At 40.1% G+C, this 17,086-nt stretch overlaps 3 protein-coding genes across 4 annotated transcripts; 1 reads left to right on the top strand and 2 right to left on the bottom strand.

Annotated features, from left to right (window-relative positions):
* Positions 1–174: 174 nt before the first annotated feature.
* On the bottom strand, positions 175–5,890 carry pms2 (PMS1 homolog 2, mismatch repair system component). The gene is made up of 15 exons (XM_053341201.1): positions 5,672–5,890; positions 5,223–5,365; positions 5,031–5,117; positions 4,857–4,959; positions 4,577–4,760; positions 3,727–3,894; positions 3,406–3,503; positions 3,214–3,313; positions 3,040–3,124; positions 2,794–2,946; positions 1,791–2,688; positions 1,375–1,542; positions 1,184–1,284; positions 877–1,046; positions 175–579 (listed from the first exon to the last, which is right to left on the bottom strand). The coding sequence occupies exons 1-15, from the start codon at positions 5,683–5,685 to the stop codon at positions 436–438; spliced, it is 2,616 nt and encodes an 871-aa protein (XP_053197176.1). The 5' UTR covers positions 5,686–5,890; the 3' UTR covers positions 175–435.
* A 709-nt stretch (positions 5,891–6,599) lies between these two features.
* eif2ak1 (eukaryotic translation initiation factor 2-alpha kinase 1) lies at positions 6,600–17,057 on the top strand. Of its 2 annotated transcripts, none has more exons than XM_053341202.1 (15): positions 6,600–6,965; positions 9,049–9,216; positions 9,375–9,511; positions 9,894–9,937; positions 10,031–10,130; positions 10,226–10,306; positions 10,419–10,512; positions 10,631–10,679; positions 11,210–11,567; positions 11,778–11,886; positions 12,108–12,214; positions 15,661–15,775; positions 15,892–15,971; positions 16,123–16,356; positions 16,678–17,057. In XM_053341202.1, the coding sequence occupies exons 1-15, from the start codon at positions 6,815–6,817 to the stop codon at positions 16,801–16,803; spliced, it is 1,953 nt and encodes a 650-aa protein (XP_053197177.1). In that variant the 5' UTR covers positions 6,600–6,814; the 3' UTR covers positions 16,804–17,057. The 2 variants fall into 2 exon arrangements, with proteins under 2 accessions (XP_053197177.1, XP_053197179.1); XM_053341204.1 differs by lacking the exon at positions 6,600–6,965 and adding an exon at positions 8,701–8,801.
* Positions 12,326–15,434, bottom strand: LOC128381250 (ankyrin repeat domain-containing protein 61-like). Its single transcript, XM_053341209.1, has 5 exons — positions 14,845–15,434; positions 14,445–14,539; positions 13,961–14,132; positions 13,418–13,618; positions 12,326–12,955 (listed from the first exon to the last, which is right to left on the bottom strand). The coding sequence occupies exons 1-5, from the start codon at positions 15,025–15,027 to the stop codon at positions 12,326–12,328; spliced, it is 1,281 nt and encodes a 426-aa protein (XP_053197184.1). The 5' UTR covers positions 15,028–15,434.
* Positions 17,058–17,086: the final 29 nt, after the last annotated feature.

Below are 17,086 nucleotides of genomic sequence, written 5' to 3'. Positions count from 1 at the left end.
CCTAATTTTTATGTTCATCATTTTTCATCGAGGTTTTCTTTTCTTTTCCTTCAGTCATTTTGTTTCAGGAACCCACACGCAAAATAGAATCATCTCCATGGCAACGACAAAAGACACTTTCAACTACGGCGACCTTGGTGAGTCAAAAAGGACACAAATAAGCAGGAAATTGGCATTTGTTTATTGGTTTATTTTTCTTATAATTAGCAGTCTAAATATAAGAAACTAAAATATTCTGATACAACATAATAATAAACTAATAAGAAAACAGCTCAACAGACAATGAAACAATAATAAAAAAACCCTGCTCAGTCAAATATTTAAACCACAAAAAAATGTACAGTGTCCACAGGCATCAAATGGACTGAACTCACAGTCCAGTTACATATTATTAGTGTAAAGTAAGATCCTCAGCCAGGTTCTTCCTTGACTCGGTCAGTCTTGTGAGATGATTTCCAGGTTGGCCAGGTGTCTCATGGTGGGCCTGCCGTGAGGACAGTTCCACGGCTGCTCGATCTCCCCCATGTGGACCACTAGCTTCTTCATCTCGCTGGTGCTCAGAGCAGTGCCAATCATCACCTGAGGAAGGATACGGGCACAGACAACAGACAGGCGCTGTGTCAGGAAGCAAACATCATACTATACATCTGAAGGAGCCAAAGTACAAGCTAGTTAAAAAAGGTAATATAGTTTAATTAATCAATTAAAAACTGTATAACCTTATGGTAGGTTGATATTTTAAAAGGATCATCACAGCAAAATGTAAAAGTTTAACAACAATAATAATGAGTGCTGACTCCCACCTAAAAGAAATATTGGTTTGTATAAATATCTGAGAATTCTTTAAGCAACCGTTCGTCATCAGAATTAACTCACAGATTTCCGACAAGATCTGGAGGCGAACATCTGCCTGACGCGGGATGGTCGGCACATGACTCCCGGACTGTCACTCAACATGAAGATCAGCTCCTCGATGTCAGCGGGACCAAATGTCCAGTTCTTACTGGTGGGAAGAGACACCAGCTTTACCCTTTCCATCACCTGAGCTACAGTCACAATGAAAAAATGTTGGTTTAGTATTTGTAATCATCAGACTGGGAAATCATGACGATGAGAAAGATGAGTTGTAATCCACAATAAACTCATGATTAATCACACATATTTAACAGTATGACATTCATACCATCCTCATCAACCAGAAATTCAAAGCCGTTCTTTCTGAAGATCTCAATGTTCTCCATTAGTACGCTCTCACTGATAGCAGTGAGCTGGAGTTTCTGAGGGCTGCAAATACAAAGGAAAAGCATCACTAAAAAGTCATTTCAAACATGACAATGCAATAATGTATGTAGACATCCAGATTTAGTTTCTTACACAATGAGCTTCTGTCCTTGGAGCACCGTGTGCTGCTGCAGCATCTCAAAGTTGTATTTCTCATCTGTGGCGTGCTGGTCAATCATGAAGATGTCAGAGTTCAATTTGGTGATGATGAAGCCCAAGTTAAACTGACCGATGATCTCCATCTCTTTGAACATGTCTTTACTATCAGGATGAAAGGAAGATGATTCAAGTAAACACAAAACCTAGTTACAACACTGTTTTCATCAAATCTGTTTGATTTTGATTTATTAACTGAATTTGATCTTCCAAATGTAGAAATGAGGGTTGAGGAAAGGTGGATGAAAAGCTTATCACAGCACAATTTGGAAAATAGACAGCAGTAGTGTTAAGTACACCTGATTGGCAGTAAATGGGCAAATAAAAAGGTAAATTCACTGGTAATATCCTACCTGATCTCCTTCTTCAGCTCTTCCTCTGCACTCTGGTTTTCTCCGGGGCTGATCTTGGCCCTGAAACGTCGGTAACGCAGCTCCTCACTGGCCCTTTGTTTCTGCCAGTCCTGCAACCTCCTCACCTTCCCTGTTAGCTCCTGTAGAGAGAACTGGAGAGGCACCGTCTTCTTCTGTACGCAGACTGGAGCATCCACCGTCATGGAGGAAGAGGAAAAGAAGGAGGATCCCTCTGAACAGTGCGAAAGAGTGGTGGATTTACTCTCTGTGGAGAAAAGTAGATTGTCTTTCCTGGCTCTCTTGGCGTCTGGGCTCACAGTGCTGTCCTCAGTGGAAGTACACGGTTCAGTTTGGAATTCTGGGTCTTCGGGAACTGTGTGACTTTTATCTGATGTGTCTTCAAATGATTCATTTTTTACACTGGGTGTGTCCATCACCAGTTCAGGAGTACTGAACTCCGGGTCAGAACATTGACTGCCTGGTGTTGCAGTGGAGTCACAACTGATCAGAGCGATATCTTTCTCAGAGTCTGTATCGCTGCACGGCACCCTGCCATACCTGAACCCATCTAGCACCGACTTCCCCACTGGTGAGCATGACGATAAATCTCTTGTGGGTTTCATAGGAGATTTTACACTTGGGTTGCAAGTAGGAGGTTTTCCAGGACTCTTAAAAAAGGACTGCAGTGTCTTCTGAGCTGGGCCACTTTTTGCCGCTTTTGACATGTTGGACCTCAAACCAGAATTAGAGCTGATGTGACTTGAAAAAGCAGCTTTTAGGCCAGCCAGGTTTAGGGACGACTTTGGGCTCTGACTCAACGGCTCTGTGTCCTCTCCGGTTTCTGGCATGTTCTCATCAGACGGGACAACCTGACACAGTTCAAATGCTGACGTTGCCTCTACAGACAGATCAAAAATAATAAATCACTGGATAATCCTAAACATCTTTTTATGAAATGTCTCAATTGTTGTTATACTGGATAAATGTAATGATTTGTTCTTACTGTTGCTGAGAATAGGTGTATTGTTCAGGCTGATTTTATTGACCCCAGCCTCAAACATGCTGATGAGAGAGGTCTTTAAAATAGCCAACAGGAGTTTCTCCTCCTGAAGGAAAATTTGCCTCTTGTCTGGAGTGACATTTACATCCACACACTCTGAAATAACAAAACAAAAAAAACGTGTTTACTATAAAACTCAACAGTGTGATTCAGTCATAACTGCTTTTGATTAATGGCAATTTTTTCTACCTGAGGAGACAGCGATGTTCAAGGCAACAAACGGATACTGATGTCTGTTATACATATGATACACTTCATTCACAAGTTTGGTCACCTGCAAGGTGTGGGAAGAGGCAAAGGTTAGGATGAAAATGTGAACCCTCACCTTGACATTTCCCAGTTAATTCACTACACATGAATTACCTTAAGAGGATCACATGGTCGGTTGTTGATGAAAAAGAACTGTCTGTCTGTGGCGCTCCTCCCGACACCGTGATCTCCTCGTGACACAAACCCTGTGATACTGCCAAAAAGGAAAGAGTTTTTGGTGGAGAAACTTGGCTTTGCTTTGTCTGCACAGGAGACATGGGAATTCAATTTAATTGTGTCACTCACGAAAAAAGCTGTTTGGGTAGTTCTTCATCCTTGAGTCCATATTCCTCCTTTACATTTTCTGTAGGAGACACTTGCTGAAAAGGCAGAAGACTCTGCAGCTGCAGAACAAACAATGAACACTGCATTGACAGGAAACCACACCGAGAAATAAAACACATGGCAGACAAAATAACACAACTTTACGAAGCAATGAGCCTTTTTATTCTCTCTGGAGAATTACAAGAATTACAAGAAAAATCCCAGAGAGATGTGGTTAGACTGACATCATCCTCAGTTTGCAAATTAATAGTAGCTGGAAAAAAATTACATCACTGTTCCAACCTGTTTTGGTCCAAATATAGCTCCTATGTTGTCTCTCATGCTCTGACTGCCACTGGTGCTAAGAACCGTGCTGCGCTTTCCCTGCCCAGTTTGGTTGGAGCAGGTAATACGCACTCCTGTAGAGATGATGCAGTAGGACTGCAGGATATGTATCATTTTGGTATATTCCTGAAAAGACAAAACAGTTAAGTAGTGGTCATTATGGATGAATGGCGTGGGCATTTTAGATAGCTGCTGATCTCTGGCTTTGATGTAACAATATGAGGATACAGAGTGATAAAGGACATTACAAGTTATGTCCTGCTGAAGATACAACACAACATAATATATACACATATACATCTCAATATAGGCATTTTATGGGCCCAGAATCACAATTTGGAACCAAAATTTTTCCTAGTGATCCATCACACTGAACATTTCTTGCTTTTAAGGTTACAGTATGTTACAACAGTCTTATAATACATTTGAAAGCATGGATTACAAAAGACATCCCAGACTTTCTGCTGCCCTATATTTACATTCACAACCTGATATATATGGTCATAAAAATCAAACTCAGCAGAAAAAAACAAGGTAGCAGTTGTATAACGTGAATTTGGTTTCTTTTGAACAGCTGACTTTGAAATATTCAATGTTCCTACTAGAAAATGACTGGACCACCTCTCCATTACCATGCAGTAAAAAGGTGTAAAACGTGTTAACGAAACTGTTATAGAAATTGTTATAGATGACTGCCTACAATGCTGGAAAAATGTTAGCATGCTTTTGAAAACTATCAGGATTTATATGTGATTTGTAGTCAGGCTAAACCATGCAGAAACACCAGAATGATCCTTTACTGACTGACCTTTTTTATATTGCGTTGAAACTCCTTGTGTCTAACAGGCAGGGTGTAGAAGAGCTGCTGCAGGCTGACTGTGGTACCTTGCTGCCGAGGATGAGGTGACTGCTGAACCAGGTGACCTTTGTGGTCAAACACCAGCTTGGTCCCTACCTGGCTGGACTCGTGGCATGTCACCACACTCAGGCCACTGGAGTGGGGATCAGAAGGAATTTACTTTAGCAGATGATGGGACATGTTATTGAAATTTGTGTGAAGAATATATGTGGCTGTTGAAGTGTTTTACCTCAAAGCACATAAAGAGCTGAGGGCTTCACCTCTGAAGCCAAATGTTTCCACGTGGATGAGATCTGAAAAATCCTTCAGCTTTGATGTGTGATGCTTCAGCGCTGTGAGACAGATGAGAAAAAGGTTAGGTGGGCCATCATTAACAAAATGGACAAACAAAAGTGACACTTACTCAGTCCTTCAAAGTTAGCCTCTTCGACTCCTTTGCCATTGTCTGACACTTCTACTAGTTCTGCTCCATGCTCCTTCAGCTTGACATCTGGAACATGCAATTATGTGATGTTGAACAATTTTTTCCGCAGAAAACCTCCACATCATGTTTACCCTCTATAGGTAAAACAAAGTTGTGTATATCTTTCCTTACCAATGTTGGTGGCTCCTGCATCCACACTGTTCTCCACCAGCTCTTTGACAGCCGTGGCCAAAGTCAGCACCACCTGTCCGGAGCAGATTTGATGCACTGAGTGCTTGTCGATGGCCTTTATGGCTCCAGCAGGTTCAGAGCTGCTGAGGAGAAAACAAGCACTCACTGACAACGATGTTAAAATTCACCCTCTTCTGAATTCATACTTATTCAGATGGTATAAGCTCCTAAAATTGTGCATTTTCTGGGTTGTTTATATAAGGGCACAGGAAGTGTTTCGAATATTGAAAATAAACCAAAATGTGCCAAAAATATATTTTAAAAGTTTGTTGTTATAATAATCTTTCTAGTATTTATTTTGGCCCAGTAGCTTATAATACGTGAATCACGTTGCTGGTGTATAATGTATTTGCATGCAAATTAATTAAATACTCTGGCAGCTAACTTACCAAGCATCAGACATCTTCAGAGAGAGAAAAGCTTCAGCTGGAAGTCACTTGTCCTCAGATATTGATGTGTGGCTTCATTTGAAACAGAAAGGAAGAGACACCAGCTAATATGTTGTCTTTGTCACATATTGCTGGGTATTTTTTAACATCTTAGTATTCAAATTTTAATGCACAAGTCACGTTGTAGACCACAGACTGCGTACAGCCTGTGTTGTAAACACAAAAGTTAAGTTGTGCCGCGCGCAGTGCGCAGATTGTTCGCGGGCGTCACACGTGCGCAAACCTGCGCAGTTTGACTCTTAAAAGCAAAATTATAAAACGACGAGTGAGTCAAACACAAAACGAACACAAAACACATGAGCCTGACAGACATGTCAAACGGTTGAAATCGTCGTAAACCAATAATTATAATCAAAACTGTTGCCTCAAACTTTAAGGCATTTCGTCATCGAATTGGTCCTCATGGTTACCCTGGATTTGCGGAACTCTCGCGAGACTTTCATGCCTTGTGTGTTCATTGTGCGCATTGTGCAATATATGTTCGTACATTTTATGATGTGACAAACGCTGTTGTTATAGTCCGATTAGGTTTAGGCACAACAGCACTTTTTAGGGTAAGGGAAAGATGAAAATGATGACTCTCGCGAGATCGGGTCTGGGGTTACGCTCTAGACAGGACCAATCGAATTTACTAGACTATTTATATTAGGGTGCGTTTGCAAGTACCCCATACTATACAAAACGAATCAATCTGTTTTTTTACAGGGCCGTGCTCAATAAAGCGAAGCTTTAATTTTTCTGTTTCTTTTGGAATACAATATACATAAGCGTATACGCCTGTAATTTTGTCTAAAGCATATTTTATATTGACAAATCCTGTTGTAATTCAGCCACCTGTTGTCAGACGGTCCCTCCACTATCCAATCATGGCCGTCAGTTGACTTGACAGACCGTGTGGGACTTATCATAGCTTTCCTCAGCGCTTTCCTGACAGATTCATGCGATATAAACACGTGAGGGGCGAGGAAGTTAACAAGTATCTGTACTTGACTTTCGTCAAATATGGGGTAGCTGTTGTGAAATAGGGCAGCGTTTGAAAATAAGTGGTTGGTTTAGTTATTTCCTCATAATTCACCTCGAAAAATGTACAGTCCGACACAACCAAACAACGGACTCCTGCTCTCGGAGTCTTCCGACAGCAGTAGTAACCTTTTGATTAAACCCTTCAAGAGACAGGAGGTTAGCAGCCTTATAAGTTTGTCTAATGAAGAGGATGATGAAGTACAGTTTGACAGTAAGCAGCTTTTTTCTTCTTGTACTTAAATGTTGCTTCCTTAACATTAACTAAGTAAACAGCAGTGACTTTGTGGTTATCCAATGTTACTGAGCACAGTGATATCAGTACACATCTGATTTTTAATTGTTTGTGCCGTTTGTTGGGATAGTCTTGACTTCATAAACTGGCAGGGGCGTAATTGAGGTATTATAAACCATGCGAACACCAACGAGACCCCCACCCCCTCTGCCCCTCTCCCCCCCCTCCCCCCCTCACCACTTCTCCAGCTGTGAAATATATCCATGTCTACAGATAGGACACTGAATTAGCATGCCAGTTTATATTTGTGCAGGGGCAATGAAAGGCAAATAGGATCATACCATTGCACCCTGTGCTTCTGGTCAGCATTTATCTTAATACTGTGGGGGGGCGGGGGTTGTATACTTATGAATGTTATTAAAGTTGCAAATTATGACATTAAGCTCCACTAGGTGTCGCACTAGTTCCAACATCTCAGTCCAAAACAATGTGTGTGTCATTTACTCTATAGTAATTCAATCATGTAGCTCTTCTAGACTTCCGACATGTGATCAGACTGAATGGATCAAATTCTGATAGTGAAATGAGTCATTTCGTGGTGATTGTGCTCTTTTTCTCACAAGTCTTTTTGGGCCCAGTAGCATCACATGATTTTGTAATTACACAGTTTGGCTGATATGTCAAAGTACTGTCAAAGCCTCTGCGCTCTTCCTTTATTCAGTTTTCTTAATATATCCATGGGAGGAACTTGCATGCACTTATATGCACCAGCTATCAAAGCACAGAACAGACAGGCTTGGATTACTACACACACAGAGGAAGTGTGACATCATCATCTGCCCATTGCTCTGCCATCTTTATCTCTACATTACAAATAGTTGTTTGCTGACATCTGGTGGGGCTGAATGTTGTATATTGAACGTTTAACATTTTATTAAAAATATTATTACATTTTCTGCAAGAGGCAGCATCTGTCTGCAGCTGTACGCTGTGCAGTTTACACACCACTAATTCACGTTACAGGTTTGGGGCAGATACTTGATAGTTCTTATGAGATATTCACAACCAATTAACAATTAAATATGTCATATTTCTGTAATTTGTGACACTTAAGTCCTGTTCTCTTTGCATTGTTGTCTAAATTAATACTACAAATCAATTTCTGAGTGAATTTATCCCTTATTGATTTCTGATACAGTTAGAAATGCTAGCTGCAAATGAAAGTTCCAGTTTGACCTACGAGCATCTTGCATCCTAATGTGATGAATAACAATGATATTACATTTTACCATTTCTTAACCAATAACACTGTAATATCAATATTAGAGGAAGCTCTTATAGTGTGGTGTTTTTCCATATGGCTCATCCCCAATTTACAGGTTTAGTCTAAATTTCTAATGACATTGTAACTGATGATAAAGTCAAATCTTAGTTTTGAAATTCAATTCTACTCCAAATCAAATTCACATCTACTGCAGTATGATGAAATGCGAGTAAAGAAGTGACAGGCAGACAGTGAACAGATGACACTGCCCTGCCGTCCTTTTCTGGCACGTGGGCCTCTCTCCTCTGCTTGGTCATGTGTTTATAAAGTCTACTGTAGGTGGAGGAGTCTGGTGTACACTGGGCCAGGCAGATAAGCGTTACTGCTGTGCACGCCCCCTTATGCATAAACAAGATTTTTGCCTTGAAGGTGAACAGGATCATGATCAGTACTGCTTTGGGTGCTTAATATTGCACAAGTGGTTTTATACAGAAAAATGGACCTAGGAGAAAAAAACATTGTTGAAATGATAGCGAAAGTAATTGAAGAAGGTAAGACAGTTGCAATTCTACAGAGAAGCAATATTGTTGTATTAGTGAAATTAGTATTCTATTTGGACTTTAACAATGTCAAATATTATCTAAACTTAAGGGGAGGTTTCATTGTAAAAAAAAATATATATATACAAGAACAAGACTTGACAAAGAAACATGCACAATCAGTGAATTATTTTATATTTCAGTATTGTATTACTGCTTCCTCTTTCTCATTTTATAATTTTTTTGTGTGTGCATTCAGCTTCTGACACAGATAATACCGGCGAGGTGTTGCTGGCTGGTAAACAGTACCCATCCGTCCAAGAGTTCGCTTCAGCAATTCCCAACCACCTTCTCCTGGGGTCCCTGCTGGAGCACCTATGCTTTGTCTATGAGAGTAACCCGGCACGTTCTCGCATGCTGTTTAAAGGTAGGTGTTGAGACATTGCATTGGTATTGACTGTGAATTTTCATAGTTAGAAATGTATTATCAAAGAGTATGTTGTGTAAGCCACCCCAAGTCCTGTGTACACATTCATATGATGTAATATGATGTCATTTTAAAATGAATTCTTGCCCCTCTGATAGTCATTGGCCAGCGTTTAGCTGCTATGAATCTCCTCTCACCTCTGGCCGTAAGTGATGAGTTCAGCACCGTCAGACTCCAGCACAACCGGGCCTTCACTGAGCTGCTGCATGCTGCCAGTTCCTCGCTGTATCCACAGGTAAGTGAACATGATGGCTGGCATGACACTTTGGAGCTTCTGGTATAGTTCGTAACCTGGGTAACCCCTGGTGGCTTCAGTATTTGCATGAAAATTATCAAGAAAACATGTGTGAGTATATCTAATGATCCTTATGTTACAGTTGTTTAGGCTTCTCTATGATATATTATGATGATGTTATATAGAGGATGTACTAAAGATATCATGATTTTTCCATTTGAACTAAACTGTAATAGTGAGGCAAAATGTAGGTTTTTGATTGTATGTATTTATGTGTGTATGTGCTATCCCTGTGTGTCAGACCTGTCTATCCTACGTGTGACCTGAGGTCAGTTCATTGTTGTCATTTCCACAATGTGGTTACTCTTATCTCATTCAACAGGGGCACCACCTTCACGGCACAAACACACACAATGTTGCAGCAAGGTAAAGTTTACTCGGAGTACATTTTAATGTCCAGTTGCGTCCAAGAAATATTGGACTATTGTGTGAGAGATGTTGATTTTTGCCTTCCCACAGGCCTAAGGAGGGACTGTTCCAAGCACAGACGTCACGCTATCTTAGTGAGTTTGAAGAAATCTGCAGACTTGGGAAAGGATCTTATGGAAATGTTTTTAAGGTATAGCACCTATTTTACTCCAGTCACTCTTCTAAAGAAATAACAGGAGTTAAATTGGTCAACTCAGTCATGTTATATTTGACATCATTTTGTAGGTTATGAACAAACTGGATGGACAATATTATGCTGTGAAGAAAATTCTTATCAAAAAAGTCTCAAAGGATGATTGCATAAAGGTGAGTATCATCAGGAATGGGTCAAAATACACACACGCACACACACACACACACACACACACACACATCTGCTGTAAGTAGCAAAATTGTTTTGTTTGGGATGTTGTTGTAGGTGCTCAGGGAAGTCAAGATGTTGTCCAGCCTGCAGCATGTCAGTGTGGTCGGCTATCACACTGCATGGATGGAACATGTTCAGCCTGCAACACGTGAGTGCTCCACTGCTACTCTGTTTATAGAGCTGAAACTGATGAAGTTGCTGTGCTGGTTCTGAGGTTGATGAGACAATACTGTTCTCTTCTATCTTGTAAAATGTGTTTATTGCAGATCCTGAGTCTTTGCTGCCTGCACTGGAATCAGCCGGACTACAAGACAAGTAAGATCAGTTTAAAACAGTAACACCAGAATAAGTTAAAGTCATCACCATCTTCACTGACTGTTCATTTTTTGAAATAGTAGTACCAAAACTAAACATATAAAAGTGAGATATAACAGTATGTGAGGGATTTCTGTTTTCTAATGCAAATCACAGCACAGAACTCCTCTAAGAGAATTGAGAAATTAAAAAAATACAAGAAAATAAATATATAGCTATACATTATGACGTAATGGCCTGTCTCGGTTAACACCACATATTAAATATTCACAGATGTGGTAATTAAAGACTTCTTGTTCACATTAAACTTTCCTGATTGGCCTTACATTTATTGATAAAATACAGATGAGTTAATTTAATGTATGAGAGAGCAAATTTTGATCACCAGACATAACTATTGTTTCAGGAAGGGTGTTTTAGACTATATTAGGGAATATTTCAGTTTTGCGACAATTATATAATAAATAAATATTGTACAAAAATCATTTTGAACAATGACATTAAAACTGTCTCTTCTTTCTTTTTTGCAGTTCTGATGACAGCCCTGACAGCAGCAACACAGGCTCCTCTATACTTTTTCAAAGCCTCAGTCAAGAACAATCAGACACTGCTTCAGGTGCCACAGTGCCTCCAATAGAGAGCAATCCTGTCACGGCCTTAGTGCCTGCACAAGAGGGCCAGGTGATGTGTCCGAAGACGATGCGCCGCCTCCCAGAGAACTACGTTCCCTGTGTGTTCCTAGGACAGAAAACTCCAAAGAAAAGCTCCAAATGTCCTGCAATGAATTTGGACACTTCAGTGCTGTTAGAGGAGGGGTCCAGCAGGAGCAGCATCGAGCTAAACAACAACTCCTGCATTGACATACCCACAATAAAGAATTTTAAAGAGGTATGTGTTTAAAGATGCTTTTGGTGTTCAAATAAATTGCTAAAAGGTTAGATTGACTTGTTTTACTTTTTTTTAATTGCTCAAAAAATGTTCTTTAAAGGGGAACTCCAATTCTAAATTAGTGGAGTATTCTTTTAAAGAAAGATAGATACAGAATATGGAATCTGCACTGAAGAAAAAATTGAAGTTGTCGTTCTCCTGTGTGTGCAGGTACAGTTCCACCTGATGCTCTACATCCAGATGCAGCTGTGTGAACGCTCGCTGAAGGACTGGATCTCTGAGAGGAACACCAAGCCCACTGAGGATCAAGCACCAAGATGTAATTGTTTCACATGCATCTATTTAATACAATTGTGCTCTAATACAGATTTCATATATTTAACTTGTGAATGCTCATCAATTAATTGTCATTTAAAAATGTGCAAATGTCACCTCAGCTCCTTTAATTATATTCAGTCAGATCATTTCATATATTTAAATGTGTTCTGAGATAATAAGCACATTTTGTTAATTAATAACTCTGTTCTTTTATATTTTCAGGTCCTTATGGATGTGTTGATACAGAACACACTGTCAACCTGCTGAGGAAGATACTTGAAGGGGTGGATTACATTCACTCCAAAGGAATTATGCACAGAGATCTGAAGGTAATGTGATTTGAAAGATCAGATTTTATTAGCATGTGTTTGACACATTGTATGTTTGAGATTTAAAGATCTTAATGAAAGCTTTCGTAGTCACATGTACAAATACAGGTGTCAACTAGACCTAATATTCAATACATTATTAAAAGAATCCATTTCATCATCTGTCACAAAGGAGATGTTGTGTATATTCTCCCAGTGATTAAATGTATAGTCATAGAGCCTCTCGGGCAATATCTTCCTCAACTCTTCTCTCTTTCCTCGGATATGTTTTAGATAAATATCACTCTTACAAATGTCCTGAAGCCTCCTTGGCTGTTGGGTGAGGTTTAGTAGCTGGTCTCTCTGCTTGAAGAAACATGGTAGTGTCAAGGCTGAGGGCAGGTGGCCGTCCTGGTTGTAGACTGTGAGTGGTGAAGTCAGGTTGAGGAGTTTGACCAGCAGAGAGCTGTTCCTTATGTTACACCTGTGGTGCAGGAACAGGAACAGACAGTTCTCTCCTGATCTGCTCAGCTTATTCACGTTTGCTCCGTATCTCATCAGCAAGTCCACAAGTTCTGTGTTTCCCATGCTGCACGCTTCATGTAGAGGAGTCATTCCAGCGTTGTTCACCGTGTCCGGCTCGGCCCCCCCCTCCAGCAGCTCAGAGATGCAGCTAATATAGTCTTCCATAGTTTTATGGGTCTTCACAGCAACTGCCACGACCGCCAGGTGCAGAGGAGTATTCCCAGAGTGCTTCACTCCCTTGAAAATAGTCAAGAGTTTACATTACTTTAGCGTATATGTTGAACTTTACGCTTACATTAACAATAACAGGATTAAGAGCACAGAAAAGCCAGGAATCATTGTATTTCACTTGCCAGATTTGCATATACACAAAATGTAATAAATGTAATCATTCTGTAATCATATTTAAAGGTAAGAACAAAATGTACATAGGATTTACATGTAATCAGACCACTGGTCAACAATTATAGTTTTGTATATATATAGTTTTACAGATTATAAAACATTTCAGTGGCAATATTATTTTTAATATTAGGTTTTTACACAAGGAGTGTTTCTAAGACCTTTTTTACAGCACATTATGACTTATAGTAGGAAAAGCACATGTTATACAAATAAGTCATGGAATACAGTCATTATTAATGATTTTTTAAGAAAAAGGAAGAAAAAAAAGACCCCTGGAGGAAAATCAACACTTACCATGTTGATATCTGCTCCCTGCCTGATCAAGCTGGCTATAATGTCCTTATGAAGGATCCCAGCCGCCATGTGCAGCGGCGTCATCCCCCTGCTGTCCACAGCGTTTACATCAGCACCGTAGCTGGCCAGAATCTGGATGGCAGACACAGCGGAGTAGCTCACTGATAGGTGCAGAGCTGTCTGCTGGCTCTCTCCCTCCACCTAGAGACGAGAAACGCACAACTTAGGAGAAATATTTCAAGTGGAAATAAAAAAAAAGGATAAAGGTGCATTATTGAGCATCTTTAAAAATGTTTTTCACATTTTATGCTTGAATCTATTCAATACCAGACTTGTATGTATCGTAAACATCTACTCAGCACCACAGATTACTAAATAGTGACAATTTAATATTACAACTTTCCCTTTAAGAAAGAGTGGGAAGTGAGCAACCTGTGGTATTGCTGAGTATACACACAGTATACCTTCTACTTGCTGAATTTCAAAGATAGGATCTTAAATTAGCACATAACAAGCTGACCTGTTGTATGAAAAAACGGTCACCTCTGCACTGATGTTAACCCCGTGCTCACAGAGGAGCTGTAAACAGGCCTCTGCTTGCCTGCGTACATCAATCACAGCAGTCTGGAACTTAGAACCCGGTTTTAGCCCAGAAGTCAGGATGTTGGGCCACGTGGATATCACCAGGTGCAGCGTGGTTCGACCGAGCTGGTCCCTGTAGCAGAGGGAGAGATGGTGAAACTGCTGTGGAAGTGGTGTTGAGACCTGTCAGCTCTTTATTAGACATATAAGGACCCAGTGGCTTGTGTCAATGTGCTGAGTGTCACTTTGTATTAGTGGAATTCGCAGGAAATTAGATTGAAGTGTTGAAGTTAGCAGAAATTCTTCTTCTGTGTTCTGTGTTCTGGGAAATAAACTACTGAGCTGAACTGCTATTACTGATGTAGTCTTAATTCAACGACTGCAGTATGTGTGCAATATCAGTGTGTATATCTGTATTCTGGTCCGTCAGTGTATTGGTTCAGACCTTATTTCGGGGTCTGCCCCCGCTGACAGCAGGCTCTGCATACTCTGTACTCTTCTGTATGAAGCTGCCAAATGAAGTGGAAGGATGACAAGCCCCTAAGGCAAAACAAGCACAGACAAGTCAAATACCAGAAAACATACATTTTGTATTGTTAACTCTACATTATATACTTTGTCTTTGTTTGTTTGTTTGTTTGTGTTTAGTTTTGTATGGTAAATCAGAATGACTGCATTGAAATATAAACATGCAACAGCTGAGAGTAATCACTGAGCTTCTAGGGGTTATTGTTGTCTCTATGCATTCATATTATAATATATAAGCAGCTGTATGTTAGTCCATGTGAGAGTGTTTTCTTTAAAGTTAAACTTACAATCAATAGTGTTGGCGTTGTTGCATTTACCTTCAAGAAAACTTTTCCAGGTGAACAATCCTTTACTTTGATGAGAGCGTTGCTGCCGTACTTTTTTGACATTTCTTCAATACATCTCAGGTCTTCTTCCATAACACCAGTGTGGAATTCATTGTCGTATGACACGGTAACGTTACCGCTCCCCTCCTCACTATTTTTGTCCTCCTCCAGCATGACCAGGCATCACAGCTTCACCTCCGTCTCTGTTTAGTTTTTGACAGGCTGCTTCAAACCCGGTTGTTTGGGTTTGTCGAGGCAGGCGCACATATCTCAGAGCATTTGACAGTTTGAGGAGTGGAGGATTTTGAAAAAGGCTACTTCCGACTTGGTGTTGTCAGCCGCTACTTCTGTTTTGGCTTTTAGGTGTTGATTTCCTCATGCGGGTTATATAGGTACACGTCTTCAGTTGTGATGTACAGCCTTCCTGTTACAGCTGATAACTTCTTGGTGTGCATGGGGCCAACTATGGGGACTGGTGACACCCTCATTTGGGGTAGTTTACAAGCTGTTGAAGTGCTGGTGACACTCCAGTATTTTACTTTCAAGAAAAAACAATATTTTTTACTTTTGTAACCATGTTAACTTTGACAGTCTAGAAAAATCTACAATGTATCCAGTAGAGAATACAGTATCCATCCTGTTAAATTTAGTTGATGATGTAATGTTGCAACATTTTAATTGGCTGGCATAAAATGAAACACTATGTTATCACGTGTAGTAACCTGGGAGACATGCCACTTTACACTAATGAGATACTGTATGAAACCTTATTTAATTTCTTTTTTTTTTTTTTTTTTTCCTCCACAGCCAAGAAACATTTTCCTCCACGGTCATGACTGCTTCATTCGGATCGGGGACTTTGGTTTGGCCTGCAGGGACATGATAATGGAGGGCCATAAAAGCACCACCTCTCCCAGCAGTGGTAACGCCATACCTCAAAGCATGTTTCATTTTCAAGACAAAACACCAACTAGAATGGCCTGTAGGTGGTACTATTTGATTTAAAGTCTGCTGTTTCTGGTCTGGTGTATTTTGCAGCTTCCTCGCATACTACAGGTGTCGGCACATACGTGTACGCTGCACCAGAGCAGCTGAAGGGCTCTCATTATGATTCAAAGGTTAGCTTTCTTATTATACATATGGTTTATTTTAGTGCTATAGTTAGATATCAACTTTATTATTATATCATTTAACTACATCCTGATCTCCTCTGACAGTTTTAACAACTCTACTGAATATAACTCTAAACTGTATGTGTTGCTCTCTCAGTCAGACATGTACAGTGTTGGAGTGCTGGCTCTTGAGCTATTCCAGCCCTTTGGGACAGAGATGGAGCGGGTACGGACCCTCGGGGACCTGAGAGAGGGAAAAATCCCAGACTCATTCTGCCAAAGATGGCCAGCCTTGGCCAAGTACATCATGAGGCTGACTAGTAAAGATCCCAGTGTTCGGCCCACAGCCAGCCAGCTTCTAGAGAGTGAACTCTTCTGCAGTAAAGACATGGTATGGAGGGATGAAAGGATGTATTTTAGCTCTAGAAATTATTATTTTAATTACTTTAATACAATTTAAACAGATGAAGTATGTTACTTAATGAAAGCAAATGCAAATTCCATCTATTGTTATTTAAAATGTGTAGCTTTCATTTTATTATGTGTGGCAATATGTGTCACTCTAAAGTAACAAGGTTGCAAATAACTCAATAAACAAGAAACACAAGTGCCAAATTTATAAAACATTTAACACAACACTCCAGGAACCTTTAATTAGCATCTACACTAAAGGCCCATTATAAGAAGAGTTGTGTTTTTTTCTCCCCATCAGGTTATCCATGGTTTGCAGAGGAGGGTTGAAGAACAGGAGGAAGAGATCGTACAGCTGAGGAGACAGATCAGTCAGCTCCAGAGCTCACAAGTCACAGTCCCTTCCTCTGAGTCAGACAAGACCTGAGCCTTGAAACTCTCATTACCTCAGAGACTGTCAAAACTTGGATTTACTCAGCCACTGTTGTACAATATTTCACTGACTTGGTACAAGTGGTAGAGCGCGTGTGTGTGTGAGTGAGCATTTGAGTGTATCGTGTGTACCTGGAAGTACAGGTGCAATTATTTATCTTTAAACAGCTGTTAAATAAAACCTATTTCTGCTATGACATGTGATTTCTAAGAAGCAATATGTGATTATTGACAATTTTAGATTTTTCTTTGTAAGTATTCCATTTTCAACAAACTGA

The sequence above is a fragment of the Scomber japonicus genome, chromosome 20, assembly GCF_027409825.1.
Source record: "Scomber japonicus isolate fScoJap1 chromosome 20, fScoJap1.pri, whole genome shotgun sequence".
NCBI lineage: Eukaryota > Metazoa > Chordata > Actinopteri > Scombriformes > Scombridae > Scomber > Scomber japonicus.
This window is presented reverse-complemented; position numbering and strand designations above follow the sequence as displayed.